Genomic DNA, 16,434 nt, shown 5'->3' with positions numbered 1-16,434 from the left:
AGGTAGATGGGATTTGCAGGAGCACAAAGCGCGTGAGTACGTGAGTGCTGTCCGAGGTTACGGTAGTTACTTAATGGTTTCTAAATTGGGATTTTGTCGGTTGTTGGAGGGTGAATTCAATGCACTGGCGTATCCCGGTGGTTGCCTAGTAACGCGCTGGCAGTGGGCGCCGTACAGAGATCTCTATGGTGGGCGCTCCATTAAAACCGTTGGCGCTCCTGACCTTGGCGTCGTATATGCGCAAAGCACACAGTCTGTGCAAAGCAGGAGATAAGAGTACAGATCCGTGCGTTTGATAGCAAAACCGGGGGACATATTTCACACACAGCCAGCCCCATTGTATTGTAGCGACACTGACGGGCATGGTATGGTGGAAATCTGGAGATGGAGCGCGTATCAGCTTGTGTAAAAGCAGGTGAGTTAACCTAATGATTATGCCTGTTTTTTTTTTCTTCCTCCGTGGGATGAATGCTTGTCCAGATTGATTTGCATCTTAGATAATTGTAACGTTCAGAGCTGTTCGCGATAGAATGTTTTGTCTTGCTATGTTTTTCATTTGATCCAATATTAAATCGTCCTAGACCTAGATTTAATAAGCTTTCCAGTCACAACGTGAGGTTGCACACACACACGCACACACACACACACACACGCATATACACACTACAGCAGTTTGTCGATGCTATCTGGGCTGTGGCTTGCTTTGTGGGTCTGGATCCGTGCATTCATTTATTAAGCTCTGATCATTATGTTGAGTGCTACCTGCATGCATCGAGAAGGTAAAGTCAATGCGTCAATCCCTGCTCCTTGTTATTGCATTGCTAAATTAAAGGGATCTGGGGAATCCACTAAAACGGGTTTGATCCACACCAGTCGAATTACAAGGGCATTGGGAGTCCAGTCCTGCTGTCTGACATAGGACTAGGCTTCTTCTCAAATGCTTTCATGTCGAGGGCCCCCAGGCTACCAGATTCTGATCGATAAGATGTTGTCCCAGAGATTTTTACAAGTGCTGAATTGGTGTTGATTTGTGTGCCTGTCGATTATGTAGGTGTATAGTAATAGTGGGAGAGAAACATGATTATAGTAATCATACTAATCGGTTTGTAAATGGGATCAAGTCAGTCATGTTTAAGTATTTTGCAGAAAAAAAACAAGTATTTTATAGCAAACGACATCTGTGATGCATAAACATCTGGCTGGTTCAAAATAGTCAAGTAGAATTATATGTTATGGTTGTAAAACATCTTGATTTGTTTGAACTTATCGCTCATTTACTGAGTTATTGCAAGCATTTAATTGGAAAGACAGACTGTATTTCACCCATGTTTCTTTCTTTTTCTGTTGCTGGGCGTGATGCCAGTCTAAATTGCCCCAAAACTTGCAGTGCATCAAACTCGACTGAGTGATGGCTCATGTTTATTACATGGCCCATTTGGTGTAAGCTATAAAGCTTTTATCCACATCTGCCCCATCGCAGATCACAAGTTGGTAAAAGAATACTCTGCAGCGCAGGCAGCATCCAGATGCTTTAGTAAGTCTGCAGTACAATCAGTTAAACAAAATGAAAGTACACATGTCATTCACAGCTTTGTTCTAGTGATTTATTTTAGAACTTTAATTTGATGTCAAATAGCACAAAGAAAGCACATCCACTGATACTAATATCATGAATGCATGGGTAATTTAAAAGGAAATGCTGTTCATTTTAAGAATTCATTCATAGTATCCCTTTGATCTAGCAGCACGGGCAGTGGGGATGCTTTGTGGGCTACAGACGACCAAGTGTGATTGTTGATGCCCACTGTTCAGACCATAACTGCTATTTAAGATCACTGACAGTGATTTCCAGCAGGTTTTGTGAACATTGAGGATTTTACCTCCAAGTGATTTATTATCAATTTCACTTCCGAACCATGAGATGTGCCCTGATCTAGGAAGAAAATCAGGCTCTTTATCTTTTCCATTTTTTTAATGTCCTGGGAGCCGTACATCATTGTCACATAACAGATAGTAGATTGAACAAGTTTTGTCCTTTTTTTGGCTATGGGGATTTTTCATAAGTGTTAATTAATACAGACAAAGCTGGCCTAGGGCAGACTGGTACAATAATTCTCCATCGGACGTGATATTCATTTGATGTGTCTTGTTCTTTAAAAATGTGGCATACTATGGTGTTTGTATCATGTAATGTGCTACATTACCTGAAAGAGAGAACGTGGACCCTTTAGACTGCGTGGACGTCCATGCATGTGTAAACAAAATGTTGCAGAGAAAAGCCAATGCACCACATCTATGCTTAATTAGTTCCTCTAAGGAGAAAGAAAATTGTCCCACTGTCCTAATAGATAGGTCAGATTGACAGAGAGCAGTTTAGTTGGAGTCTTTCACAAAGCTCCAGGCAGTACTCGTCAATAGATTTGATTAGGTTAACAAGCTTGTTTTTGCTTTGCTCATTGACGAGCCAGTGAGAAACCAATGCCAAGCATTATATGCTTCCTGCTACTCTACACAATAAGGACTAAGACGGGATGCACTTTGGATAACAAAGTAGCTAATTGGAAGACTTGCAACACAATTTGCTCTCCGGAGTTCTCCACGGGTGAGCTTACATTTGATACCTTATTTGAATACAGTATACACATGTGATTAGGGGTGAATGTATTCCCTTGCTTACTGAAGCATTCATAATGGTATCTTAGCATCAAGCAGTGCAATATTCCCTAGAATAATTAACAGATCTGAATTTTTCAGTGAGAAGTAAGATAAATCAGTTGAATCAACAAGAAAGCATGTAGGGCTTCCATAGCTGTAAAATAAAGACTTACCCGTTGAAAGAAGTGAAAAATAGGGAACAAATCGATTGCAGCAGGTGAAGACTCCCACAAATCAAATCCACAAAAATAAGTCAAAGGCTCGTTTTCCCCTGTTATTGAACTCAAATGTTTTTTGCTGCGTAAAAGCCTCCCTCAAGTCTTTCAATTAACCTGCAATTACTCTGCTTTATGAGGAGGGCGTTGGTGCTACTGCAGTCCCATCAGACATGTTTGTTCTGGGACACTTCTCCATTATGCTTCTTCAAGTCAGTCACTGCCAGTGCTGCTTAGATGTAAGACACAACAACACATTCAAACATTCCCTATCTATGATGTGAGATATTTGGTGTTGTTAAAATATCAAAGACAAACATGTAATCAGATATTTATTTCCCAGAAATGTCATTTGAATCTGTCTTCAATGCATTTGTAAGATTTGTCTTTCCTTGCTGTTCATTTTGTTGATTTTAGAAGAAGAAAAGGGCTGCTTAACACCTTTTAAGAGGAGATGTTTTTCGCAGCATCACTCCAACATCCCAGCAGATGGATTTTTCAGATTCATCTCCTCCCCCACTGATGCACAGATCAGTATTCAGTGATTTGAACATGTCTAAGCATACATTTGCTCTTTTAAGACAGCAATTGCCCCCAAAAGATCATTAGCATTGAAGCGTTACATCGGATGAGGCATACTGATATAAAGCTATATAACAACTATGTATTTATAGCCCCAAGATACAGGATTATGATAATACATTTATCAAAGTGTAGTCAATTATGCAGAAATTGACTATTTTCTCATAGTTTGATGTTTTCTTCCTCCTGTTTTCAGATTTGTGTGCACTGCAATGAAAAGTGGAGGTGGTGGCGCTCCATACCTGGCTGAGGTGCGTTTGGATTTGATAACCGTCACTGCCAAAGGCATAGTGAGTGATGTCTGTTTGATAGGCTCAGCGCAAAGGGACTGAGCGCACACTACAGTGAGCATTTGTGCTGTGCAAGGGCACTGTCCTGCCCAGACCATGTGGCTGGCTACATTCAGAGACCATCTGTTGCCTGCACACCTGCTGCACCATCAAGGGACTGTAACCGTCACCCACTGTGCTCTTCTTTGGTGGATACTATGTTCCTGCTGGTCCTTCACCAAGTCCACAAGCCAGAAATTCTACCCGACAGTGACTACTCAGTTTGGGAAACTCCGAGGTCTTCGGGTCCCCGTGCCCAGCGAGGTGCTCCGGCCCGTTGATCAGTATCTGGGGGTCCCCTACGCTGCTCCACCAATCGGTGAGAAGCGTTTCATGCCCCCTGACCAACCCTCCTCTTGGTCCGGAGTCAAGAATGCTACCCACTTCATGCCCGTGTGCCCTCAGAACATCCACAACACCGTGCCCGAGATCATGATGCCCATATGGTTCACCTATAACCTTGACACAGTAGCCACCTACATTCAGGATCAGAGCGAGGACTGTTTGTATCTAAACATCTACGCTCCGACGGAGGATGGTGAGTTGGTTTTGCTAAAAGGCAGCAATGGCTTTTCATATCTTCTGATCATTATTATCGATGTTGCTCTGTTATCATCATAAAGCATGTGTGCGGCCACTGCTCATGTCAATGCTGCCACCAAGGGCTGATTTACCATCCAAAGCAATGCTTTGTTTTACTTGTTGCAATCCATTTGAAATAACAATCATGTGCCCATTGATAAGCGGGAAATTATTCATACATTTGGAGTTGTGGCAACTGAAGATACTCTGATGCCACTGAGGCGCAACTGGACATAAATGTACCCGGGTGTGTGCTTGTTTCTTACAAGCATTAAACACCCAATTAAATATCATATCGCAATATCTCTATTTGTCCAACTAAACTGAGGAAAACATTTCAGTATTTGATGAACGATGAGCCTGGTTTGCCATCACCACTGAGCATCAAAGGTCATCCTGAAGATTCACTAAGATCTGGTAAAGCTAGAAAAAAAAAAGTGGATTGCTCCATATTTTTTAATGAATCTCATCTTTTCTCAGACATTGTTTCTGTTGGGCCAATTAGTGGGAGTCAATTAATATTTATCTCTAGTTGAATCCCTCCTTTGTTTGTATAAGAACTGTGAAATGAACAAGGGGACATTTTGTGTCTCATTCATTAACCTGTAGTTGACTAACTTAATTTAATTAATTTCTCTAATTCAGGTCAACATGTTTTTTCTCCCTCAAGCATTATAACATGAAAACATTTGTCATTCAAAGTTAGACAGTGTTCAGCTTTCAGCGGTTAACCTGAAAAAACAACATGACAGTTAGTTCTAAAATATAATTGTTTAGAGAGATAATAATGAACCAAGAAAGATGTATTAGTCCAGTCAAAGCCGAGGCAGCTGGATCAATATAAAGACAGATAATAAAGCATTCATAGGTAGCAGTGTGTGTATGGGCGTGTGTGTGTGTGTGTACACCCTGAGCCATTTCCTACAAATATCTAACAAGGACAAGAATCTGTTTACTTTATGAAAACAGAATAACAAACACTTATTTTGCATCTCTACTCTAGCTTATAATGTCATTTTGTCATAGATGCCTAAAGATTTTACATAATTTCATCTGCATTTTGTCAGAAAGCAATCACAGGTAAAAGTGCAACATGCAAATGGGCTAATCTTTTTTTTGCCTTTAATTTATGGATCTTTCAGTTTAATTGGACCGGATTTTCTTAAGCAAAAGGCACAGTCAACCATGCTATTTTGAATTTTGTACTTCTTTTTCCTTATGTGAATCGCAGGGAGCCATCACAAGAAAAAGGGGGCGGCTTTCTCACATGCTGAGGCTCATATATCCGAAGGTATTTTTTTTAAGAGTTCAAACTCTTGATGCATGGATTCTTTTATTTTAGTTAAGTGAAAAGAGATCTAACACTCTTAGCTTCTTCTTTCCTCAGAAACAAGTGGGGTTCCTTGTACTTGAGTGAGATGAGACCATTTTTATCTGGTTTTACATGAGATCGCTGTTGTTGCACATTTGAGCTCTTTTACGATCCTTTTGAGCTACATCTCTGCTGCCATGCACATTGATTCACAGATTTGCATTATCTATGTCTTACAGTCTTTTTAAAGACAGCCATTGGTCATTGTAAAAAATCCAAACATGCACCATAGATTTTCCTTTTTTATTGAAAGAAGTAACCGTTCCTATTTTAGCATTTGGTAACAAGAGCTTGGTGTAGTGTGGACTTTTTCAGTCCAAGTCTACACACATGCTTTTTCTGCTTGTGCATGCTAATTTATCTTAAACTATAAAAAGTCATCATTACAGCATATTTTTCTCAACTGACATCAAACCGCGAATCAAAGAAATATATGCTTATTTCTTTTTACCTGTAATTTTAAAATGGTCGATGAGGAAGTACTTTAGAGAGTATTTACCATGCATTTTCTAAATATCATTACACTTTCCAAACCACAAGCCTATCACTGCTTCCAAGCACCTTTTCTAATCTGTCTTTACTCATGCTTCACACTGAACAATTGATATAACGTTTTGATATCAGTGCTACATTCATTATCCATTTAATTGTTGTTTGCTCAGCATATGTGTGTGTGTTGACCTTGCAGATATAAGGGACTCTGAAGCTCGACCTGTGATGGTCTACATCCATGGAGGCTCCTATATGGAGGGCACCGGGAACATGATGGACGGCAGCGTGCTGGCCAGTTATGGGAACGTTATCGTGGTCACGCTCAACTACAGAATCGGAATATTAGGTGATGAAAACGGGTCTGTTTGGTAACAGTTAATGGTGTTTTAAATGGGGTATTTAGCCTCTTAAATGTAGGAGAACAAACATTATGGTCATTTATTTCCACTTGTTTTTCTGCAATTACGCATAAATAATAGAAGAGATGAGAGAAAAATGCACAGGAGTATAGGTTAAATATAGGCAACTGAGATATTGGTAGTGTGGCTTGATTTGCATACAAATGTTGTCCTCAGAGGAAAAGTGATGCAAATAAGTATCGTGGTATGTCCTTGTTACATAAAAAGCTGTTTTAGACCCACTTTGAAAATGCATTTATCTTCCTTCAGATGGATTTATCTAATCTGTTATAAAAATAATAAGCCTTCTCCATTCGTAAAAGAAAACATAATGATTTAAATACAGTATTTGATGGATGTAGTATTCAAAAAACATTTGCAAGGTTAAGAGTTTCCCTTGTGGTTAACATTCAAAACAGTACATTGTCGAGATCAGACTAGACAAGGGAATGGGTAATAGGATCAATTGTAAGAACACAACGGACCAGTGTGCGTTTTTTGGGGGAATACATCTAGAGTAAAGTTAATGATTTATTTATTTATGCACATTGAATTTTATGTTAAGTCACATGCGATGAAGGAATTCAGATTCAACGAGCTGAGCCCTTTTTACTTCCTGAGGGGTGCCACTGTTGGAGTCCATATCACGAGAAGTTGACTAAAGCAGTCAAGACACTGTGGGAGAGAGCAAAGGCATATTTGCACCTGAGGGGAAACGGTGTCAGCTCACTCAGATGCCCTGCTGGGATACAACTTTAGATCAAAGCTGTGGCACAGACTGTATATCTCTTCTTCAGCACTGCCTCTGAAGTCTCTCTGTGTGCTTCAGGCTTCCTCAGTACTGGTGACCAGGCAGCAAAAGGAAACTACGGACTCCTGGACCAGATTCAAGCTCTCCGCTGGATCAGTAAGAACATCGGTTACTTTGGAGGAGACCCGGGTCGCATCACAGTTTTTGGATCTGGAATCGGTGCCTCCTGCGTCAGTCTGCTAACTCTGTCCCACCACTCAGAGGGTAAGTATCCCCATCTCAGTTATTTACGACTTCAGTTATTTCAGAATTACTCAATTTTTAGCTAAAGTTTAAGTAGCAATTAATGAAATCATTTAGCAGCAGTGTCAACATTCAACTATATTAATTGCTCATCCTGAGAATGCCAAAGTTACTTTTTGAACAATACATTTTAATTATTTTGGACTTTTGTTCTTTGTTTCAAGTGGGGCTCTAAATGGTCTGTCAGGGAGATTAAGTGTTATGATGTGGGAGTAGGGTATAGGGGGTATTTGTTAAGTAAGTGATCGCTTTTGTTCCCCACAACTCAATCTAATCAGCCTAAAAGCTTTGCCTCCTAAAATGTGAAACTCTTAAAGAAGCCTACTGGCATTATAAAGTTTCATCATGACTTCACGTTCATCTGTGTCCATCAGTTTCTCCATTTGGACTGACTAATATGTCCCTATTTCAGATTTGTTTACCCTTTTTTACCCATGTATTGTCTTCGAAATATAAAAATAGCACTCATTTCTTGGGCATTAGCATTTATTTGCATCGAGCAGACGCTGTTAGCCAAAGACAAAGCCACATTATTTAAATGTTTTTTTAAAGATATTTCTACTTTCTAACATATATTTGCAGTGAAAATGTCACGATGTAGTACAGCATGTTCAAACTGATGCTTTATTTTTATTCACTGTATTATTCTTTGAAACGACAATATAAACCAATATGAATTCAATTTAAATACCTGTATTTAGAGTATCATAATCAGTATCATGAATACTTTATTGATTGAGGGGGCATAAGAGGATACTAATGCAGATGCTTTATTCAAGAATAAACATACTGTAAAAGTTTTAAGAAAAATATAATAATACAATACAAATTAAAATGGGTAAAATAAAAAGTTTACTTTAATGTCGACAGTAGTGTAAACATGAATGCTGAATACCCAAAGGAAACGGATATCTGATTATCCCCGGTAAACAAAAGATATGTTGGAACATACTTTTCTTTGAAGTTAATATTATGCTATTTAGTGAACAGTTATCCAAAGCTCCTTGCAAAAAAATAGGGATGCACATTTCAAAAGGGATGGCCCACAGAGAATTGAAACTCTTATCTTTGCCGTATTATTTCCCTGACCCTCCCATTGTATGCTGGACAGAATCACAAGAAGGGCACAAATTGCATCTTTTCGTCAATGCCAGGGAGGCTGCGGCAACTGTCCTTTGTACGGTTTGTATTTGATGCCCTAGCTCGGCTGCAGTGAATGCACAAACACCTCCAGCTGTCTTTGAAGTAGACTAGCTAGCTGCTGCCCTAAAGAAAATTCAAATAAATGACAGTAAAGGAAGGAGAAAGTGACACTGCCCATGCACTCTTTTCAGCGACTGCTGTGCTTTAACCTCAGCAGAGTCTTTTTTGACTTGATACATATCACTTGTCATTTTTAGGTGGTAGATACAAAATCCCTAGAGACAGAGGTGGCGCGCTGCATAAAAACAATTCAACAGAGCATCGTGTTTACTGTATCAACATTAGAGGATCAGGGTTACTGCATATTCACCTCCCTGCACAGACCGTCCACCGCACAGTTGGCATCAGAAGCCTATATGTAAGCTATACAGCTCGTTATACACACAGTATCACTATTCTACAATTACAGAATGAGTGTATAAACTGGCAGAGGGAAAACTAGACACCTCATTGAAACAATCCTGCAAATTGATCATTAATTTGACTTGTGTCCACAGTCATCCACACTTAGGAATGACACCACGTAAACGAAAAAAAGGGATAAACAGAGAAAATACGGTATTTCTGTCTTTTTCTAAAATTGGAATGACAATGGAATGGGACAACATCCTATTAGCAGCTCATTTCTTCCACCAGCTGCTTTACTGAGCAGCTTTTCATCAGCAAAGCTCAATCTGGCCTTTTCTCTCTTTCACACTAATGCTTTATCTGCCTGGCAAGTATTCAAAGTACATGACATGTGGGCTTATTTGCTTTTATCTACCTAAATGTTGTGTGTCAACAAACCTTGGATTTAATTGGGAATAGCAATTAGTTTAAAGTGAGTCATGTATTTACTTGGGGCGGTTCAGTAAGCTCTTAAGGTTTGCAATGAAAAAGGAATACTAATACTAACCACCGTTCCCCTGGCTTCTGTTGTCTTCTGTGTCTTTTTGTTCTGAATTTTTGTCTCCCAAGGTTTGTTCCACAGAGCCATTATCCAAAGCGGTTCAGCACTGTCCAGCTGGGCTGTCAACTACCAACCGGTCAAGTACACTCGCATGCTGGCCGAGAGGGTTGGCTGCAACGTGCTGGACACCGTGGACATGGTCTCCTGCCTGCAGAAGAAGAGTGCGAGGGAGCTGGTGGAGCAAGACATCCAACCGGCTCGATACCGTGTCGCTTTCGGTCCTGTCATTGACGGAGACGTCATCCCGGACGACCCAGAGATCCTGATGGAGCAGGGCGAGTTCCTAAACTACGATATAATGCTTGGTGTTAATCAGGGAGAGGGACTGCGCTTTGTGGAGAACGTGATGGATCTGGAGGACGGCGTGTCTGGCAGCGACTTTGACTTTGCAGTGTCAGACTTTGTGGACAGTTTGTACGGCTACCCAGAAGGAAAAGACACACTGAGGGAGACTATTAAATTCATGTACACAGACTGGGCTGACAAGGACAACCCGGAGACCAGGAGGAAGACTCTGGTGGCTCTCTTCACCGACCACCAATGGGTGGAGCCCTCAGTGGTGACCGCTGACCTGCACGCCCGCTACGGCTCGCCTACCTACTTTTACGCCTTCTACCACCACTGCCAGAGTCTCATGAAGCCAGTGTGGTCAGACTCAGCACATGGAGATGAGGTGCCTTACGTGTTTGGCATCCCGATGGTGGGCCCCACCGACCTGTTCCCCTGTAACTTCTCCAGGAACGACATCATGCTCAGCGCAGTTGTTATGACTTACTGGACCAACTTCGCCAAGAGTGGGTGAGTAACAGCAAATCAAGGGACAATCCAAAGTACATGTTAATGTTTAAAGGGGACATATCATGAAAAGTAACTTTTTCAGAGATTTTGCATACATTTAGGCATCTGGAGAACCAAAACAATTTAAAATAAGACAACCCGGGATGTTTTTTAAGGGGACCTATTATGCTTATTTTCAGGGTCATACTTGTATTTTGTGCCTCTACTCCTGTGACATGTTTACATGCTTTAATGTTCAAAAAGGTCTTTATTTTCCTCATACTGCCTGTGCTGCAGCACCTCTTTTCACCCTCTGTCTGAAACCAGAGCCCAGTCTGCTCTGATTGGTTAGCTGGCCGACTCTGTTGTGATTGGTCAACCGCTTAGAGGTGTCCCGCCTCATAGCCTATCATGTACAATGTATTGAAGTGCTAGCTAATAGAACCGCAAATATGAATTAGTGATGTCACTTTGTTGTGGAAGTAAACAAAGGAGCCCATTTCAGGCATTTCAGGCAGGCGGGATTGTGGGGGAGATAACTTTCTCCTACTTTGGGATTTTAACGGTTTCAAGCTAAATAGGGCCCCTTTAATAGGCTGTCTACCGCAGGAAAAATGTATAATTCAAATGTGGTTACCCTTTCTATGCCCCATGCAGACTTCTTAGAATAAACCACCATCTGAGTGTCTCCACCCATGGCTTTAGAGCTAACTTAGCATTTTCTTCCGATAAGCCAATCATTTTTTTTAGCTTTATATGTACCGTTTAATATGGCTCATTGACATATAGTAGTACCATCAACATGTGCTTAATATGTACACTTTAATATGGCTCATTGACATATAGTAGGACCCTCAAAATTAGCTTTATATGTACACTTTAATATGGCTCATTTACATATAGTTGCATCCAGTTTCCTATTTGACAACCCTCCCATGGCCTGTGGATTAACATCACTGACCTCACTCTATTTCCGTCGACATGATCAACCTCTAACTCCTGCTGCATCCACTCTTGTTTTATCACACTGATTAAAGAAACATAGGATTCAGTAGTTCCTCCTAATTAAGCCTGAACTCCCACTGTCTTGTCATCCAGCCTCTATCTTCTTCTCCCCTGTGTTAGTTCACAAGAACTCTCTCATGGTACATAGTGCTTCAGTTATTATACATTTAAATTAATTTCCTCGTTTGTTAGGTCTGCCATACCATTGCCAGATTTATTCAGCTTATGTACATATAGAGAACAGTACTCTTTTACTCACATAACATTTGTTCACACTAGATGTTCAATTATGTACACCACCCACACAACTGTGGTGAGGCTTTACTGTACAGTCACATAAAATAAGCACACTCCGTCTAATGAAAAGCTGTCTCCTTTAAATGCCCTGCTGAGCTAATGTAGGCTTTCGTACAGTATACGCAATATATATTTTCACACATAACAATTCATGCGGACTTCCTGAAGGTGATATATCTAAAACTTTACAGCTTAATTCTCATAAATGTTTAAAGTAGTCACTCAGGGTTTTACAAAAAGGTTAAGTTGATCAAATTTGAGGAGACGGTTAAGATGTTCTCCATAAACCTCCGCCATCTTATGTCTATGTCTGCTTATATATATTTGAAGTGTGAATCCTTCAAGTAACAGTTTGCTTTGGATTATTATTAGAAGCAGTGACATTTAAAGCATTTTAAGGAGACTTTCTCTGCTAAATAAAGTTTTCTAGCTTTTCACAAAAGAGCGTTTATTCTCCAAGAGAAGCTATGGCCTGGTATCGACCGTATATAACACTAACAGTGACTCAGCACTAAAGAAAAATGCTGTTGAAAGTGCAACAGAGTAAAGCACTACAGCTTGTTTAACAGTTTGTCATACAGAGGCACAGATTTGCTGTGATGAGAGACCACTAAGTGAGTTGTAGTGTAGTGGAGGACTCAGCTGCTGCTGCCCTGCTGGAGTCTTCCTGCATATTGAATACAAAGCTGCAAAGAGACTCCGAGGTGACGACCCTAGCAGAGCCCGGGTCACAGTAGGCGACTGTTGTAGTGCGTATGAGGGAATGCTGAGCTCTGGAGGAAAGATGGTGATATTACATTGTGTTTTTGACAGATTGTATTATTTCTTGACCCTTCAGTTTGCATTTGGAAATGATGTGGTTATCACAACTTGAATGAGCCTATTTTCCATTCAAGATATACATCATGTTCTGGCAAATATAAGCAAAATCACATGTAAAATAATCAACGTCATGTTCAAAACAAAGAACTGTAGAAAACAAATGGTCAGATGTTAGTTTTTTCATTTCTAAGAGCTATGAAGCTCTGAATCATTCAATTCTACATCAATGTTCCTCATGCAGGAAGTGATATAGGAACATATTTCCTCTAATTTCTCTAAGCATCCATGATTTGTTCTCATCTGTTAGTACCAATTGATTTCTGGGACTCATTCATTAGTTTGGCTCTTCACTGTTGTTAAGAGAATATTTTACGAGTGGTGAGGAGCAGTTTTTAAAGGATACGGAAAAAAATAAATGTTTTTACCATCAACAAATAGTTTGTCCGAAAAATAATAATACGAGTTTAAAATATAGGGACATAAAGGACATGAATATTATGTAATCAAATTACATAATGCTTTCAGATGGTTTATTATTTTCTTGAACGCCAGTGCTGACGCTCTGGAACTTATTTTTTGACAGTACGTCAATTTCACTGCTGCTGGTTGTTGTTTTTGCAGCCTTATTTTGTTGGCAGCTCTCCAATTGTTTTGTCTAATAACGCAAGTGTTTTTGTCTCATGTGTTTGCAGGGATCCCAACAAACCAGTGCCACAGGACACTAAGTTCATCCACACCAAGGCCAACCGCTTCGAGGAGGTGGCCTGGTCCAAGTACGACCCATACGACCAGCTGTACCTGCACATCGGCCTGAAGCCTCGTATCCGTGATCACTACCGCGCTACCAAGGTGGCCTTCTGGAAACACCTGGTGCCCCATCTCTACAACCTCCACGACATGTTCCACTACTCCTCCACCACCACCAAGGTGACCCCGTTGGATCCCACCCAGTCCAACGGTAAGAGGGCCGGCAGCACAGGCCGGACTCCTGCATCCACCTCCAACAACGGTGAAGGGGGGAGAGAGATGGGCCCTCTGATCATGCCGAACCCAAGAGATTACTCCACAGAGCTCAGCGTCACCATTGCTGTCGGGGCGTCGCTGCTCTTCCTCAACGTCCTTGCCTTCGCCGCCCTGTACTACCGCAAGGACAAGCGCAGTCGGCAGGACTTGTCCCAGCAGCACAGTCCCCAGTGCGACAGCAAAGGCAACAACGTGAGCCACACCACCACTATAGACGAGAGCCTGTCCCAGCAGAGGAACCAGTGTGAGGCCCTTCACAATCCTCTCCACGTCTCGCCAAGCATGGACTACTCCCTGAGCCAGCGCCGCTCCCCTGACGACATCCCACTGATGACCCCCAACAACATCACCATGATCCCCAACTCCCTGATGGGCCTCTCCAACATGAGTCCGTACAGCACCTTCCCAGCTGGGTACAGCTCTGCAGGCCTGCCTAGCACCCACTCCACCACTCGGGTATAGCCTGGCGGGAGACGAGAGGAGAGAAGTAGCGTGACGTACATAAAACGTGGAAATGTAAAGCTGTATTTAGGGTGTGTAGGTAAAATAGGATTGAAAATGTTTGTTCTGTCTTTTCCAAAGGTGTACAACCGCCAACATCCTGCCTTTGCTCTCTCATAATAGGAAGTCTAACTGCAAAGTCATTTTATATAATAATCATTTTCAAAGGCAGACAAAAAGAAAAGTGCATTTCATTTTCCACTTTGGCTTTTTTGGAACTTTACCTAGCAAGAACTTAGTATAATGTTTATACAGTTGGATTTGTATGGGAAGCTTTTTCTTACTCTGTGATATCTATTTTGATCTCGAGGAACGAAGTGACATTACGACTCGTGGTGGACAGAGATGAAATCTGGGAAAAGCTGAAAAGCAGTATTATTATTCTAACTATTATTATCAAGCTATTTTATACATATTTCTCATGGTACATTGCTTAATATGAAAATGTATTTTTACTGTTATTACTTTAAAATGCCTTGTAACTCACTCGCAAGGATTTACTGTGGAACTATGGATTGAAATTTAACTGGTCACACACATGGTAAAAAAAAAGTTTATCCAACGTATTTCTATCTGGGAGTGTAAAATAAAGCACTCCAATGTAAGTGTGTGTGACTGGGCGTGAGTGTGTGTGCTGAGAAGTGCGCTACAAAAATGTAATTAGGCATCGTTCAATTTAACCATTTAGTTTCGCATATGTAGTGTTGTGTAATCTATTGTAGTCTATTTGAGTATCCTTGCTATATTTTTATTTTACGTGTCTAAGATTTTGCCTAATACATTGGAGTAATATAACTTCTGCTTTACTATAAAAAGAAAATTGCTTAAAATGTGTTTTCCTACTCCAACCAACTCATGGTTCTTTTGGCTTGGCTTCTTTGTACAGAATAAACTTAGGCCAACATTTTATTTGTCGTTTGTTTATGAATACTGTAAGATCTTCGGAAACATAAATGTAATTACGTTGTAATTGTATGTATACCAACTCAATTATTCACATTTATGAAGGAGTATCACGAAACGTACAGATGAATGCGCGTACTCCCAGTCGTTTGGACCCTGTGCGTAACAGGATATATCCAGGGGTCACTCTTTACTGAATGGACATGATGGACGTCAAGCTTCGAGTTTTGATTTCTTTAAACCTACCATAATGTTGTTTAATCTAAATAAAACGACTATTAAAAGATTTTTGAACAAAGAAATGAGTCTTGTCAAAAGTTGGGATAATAATGTGTCATTAAATCGTACAGAGATTAAAGGGTTACTCATAAGCGTGTGAAATGTAGTCCAAAGCTTTACAGTGGGTTGAATAAGGCCACGTTTGTTCCTCTCATATGGTAATGCATGGGAATAAAACATCAAAGTCTGTTTACAGGTCATGGGGAGTACTGCATATGTGCAGAATGTTGCATCAAGCTGTTCAGGGGCTCCAGAGGGGGGGCTGGGGCTGGTAAATACTTTTTGGGATTTTTGGATCTGTGTTAAAGACTCCAATTTTGAAAATGAAAAATAAATCTGCGTGTATGGATAAAATATCGCTTAGGAAATCTCTTCTGATATCAGCTTATGCTCTATCGATCCTTTTGTTAACTGTCCATGATGAGCCTGATGGAAGGAGAATGCTACAGTTTTGGAGTACTTTGTAAATCATAAATAGAATCAGATTGGGTTTATCTAGGGAATATAATTGAATTGGGTCAGTTTAAGTTTGAGTTGGCTTGAGTAAGATTATGTATATTTTGAAGCAAGATATTTTACATTTTCCTCTTACAAATGAAAAAATAATGAGCAAAAATATAAACTTTAGTCAATTCCATACCCAATATGCGGGATTGGTCGTTTTGTCATTGAGCAAAAAATCCATAATACCCTTTAATTACATTGTAATTCACGTGGTGTGAGAGAAATCTAGACATCTGCATCTTGGCTTTGTTTTCAGACTTTAGAAAATCTAGCCGGTTACGGAAGACTTTGCTAATCACAGGTAATTTAAAAAAAAGGCCGTGTCTATTGGCTATGTAAAAATGCAAATACATTTGCAAATTCCTTTGAGGACAGCCTGCAGGAAATGTTGCCAGCAATGGAAACACCTGTCTAAACTGCAAAGCATAGGTGTTTTTAAAGAGTTTTCAGAAAATGGCCCCAGTTTAAAGGGTTTACCACCACTGTATTTAA

At 40.4% G+C, this 16,434-nt stretch overlaps 1 protein-coding gene across 2 annotated transcripts; it reads left to right on the top strand.

Annotated features, from left to right (window-relative positions):
* Nucleotides 1–93: 93 nt before the first annotated feature.
* nlgn3b (neuroligin 3b) lies at nt 94–15,461 on the top strand. 2 transcript variants are annotated; one of them, XM_034113951.1, is made up of 7 exons: nt 94–415; nt 3,649–4,319; nt 5,595–5,654; nt 6,424–6,573; nt 7,455–7,640; nt 9,840–10,629; nt 13,425–15,461. In XM_034113951.1, the coding sequence occupies exons 2-7, from the start codon at nt 3,839–3,841 to the stop codon at nt 14,215–14,217; spliced, it is 2,460 nt and encodes an 819-aa protein (XP_033969842.1). In that variant the 5' UTR covers nt 94–415; nt 3,649–3,838; the 3' UTR covers nt 14,218–15,461. The 2 variants fall into 2 exon arrangements, with proteins under 2 accessions (XP_033969842.1, XP_033969850.1); XM_034113959.1 differs by lacking the exon at nt 5,595–5,654.
* Nucleotides 15,462–16,434: the final 973 nt, after the last annotated feature.

Source organism: Trematomus bernacchii, unplaced genomic scaffold, assembly GCF_902827165.1.
Source record: "Trematomus bernacchii unplaced genomic scaffold, fTreBer1.1, whole genome shotgun sequence".
Taxonomy (NCBI): Eukaryota; Metazoa; Chordata; class Actinopteri; order Perciformes; family Nototheniidae; genus Trematomus; species Trematomus bernacchii.
This window is presented reverse-complemented; position numbering and strand designations above follow the sequence as displayed.

What these genes read in the sequence shown, in the direction of transcription:
- nlgn3b (XM_034113951.1), top strand. Translation starts at nt 3,839, where the DNA reads ATGTGGCTGGCTACATTCAGAGACCATCTGTTGCCTGCACACCTGCTG. An exon ending in CTACGCTCCGACGGAGGATG is followed by an intron (nt 4,320 to 5,594) that starts GTGAGTTGGTTT and finishes TGTGAATCGCAG; the next exon opens with GGAGCCATCACAAGAAAAAG. An exon ending in TCTGTCCCACCACTCAGAGG is followed by an intron (nt 7,641 to 9,839) that starts GTAAGTATCCCC and finishes TTGTCTCCCAAG; the next exon opens with GTTTGTTCCACAGAGCCATT.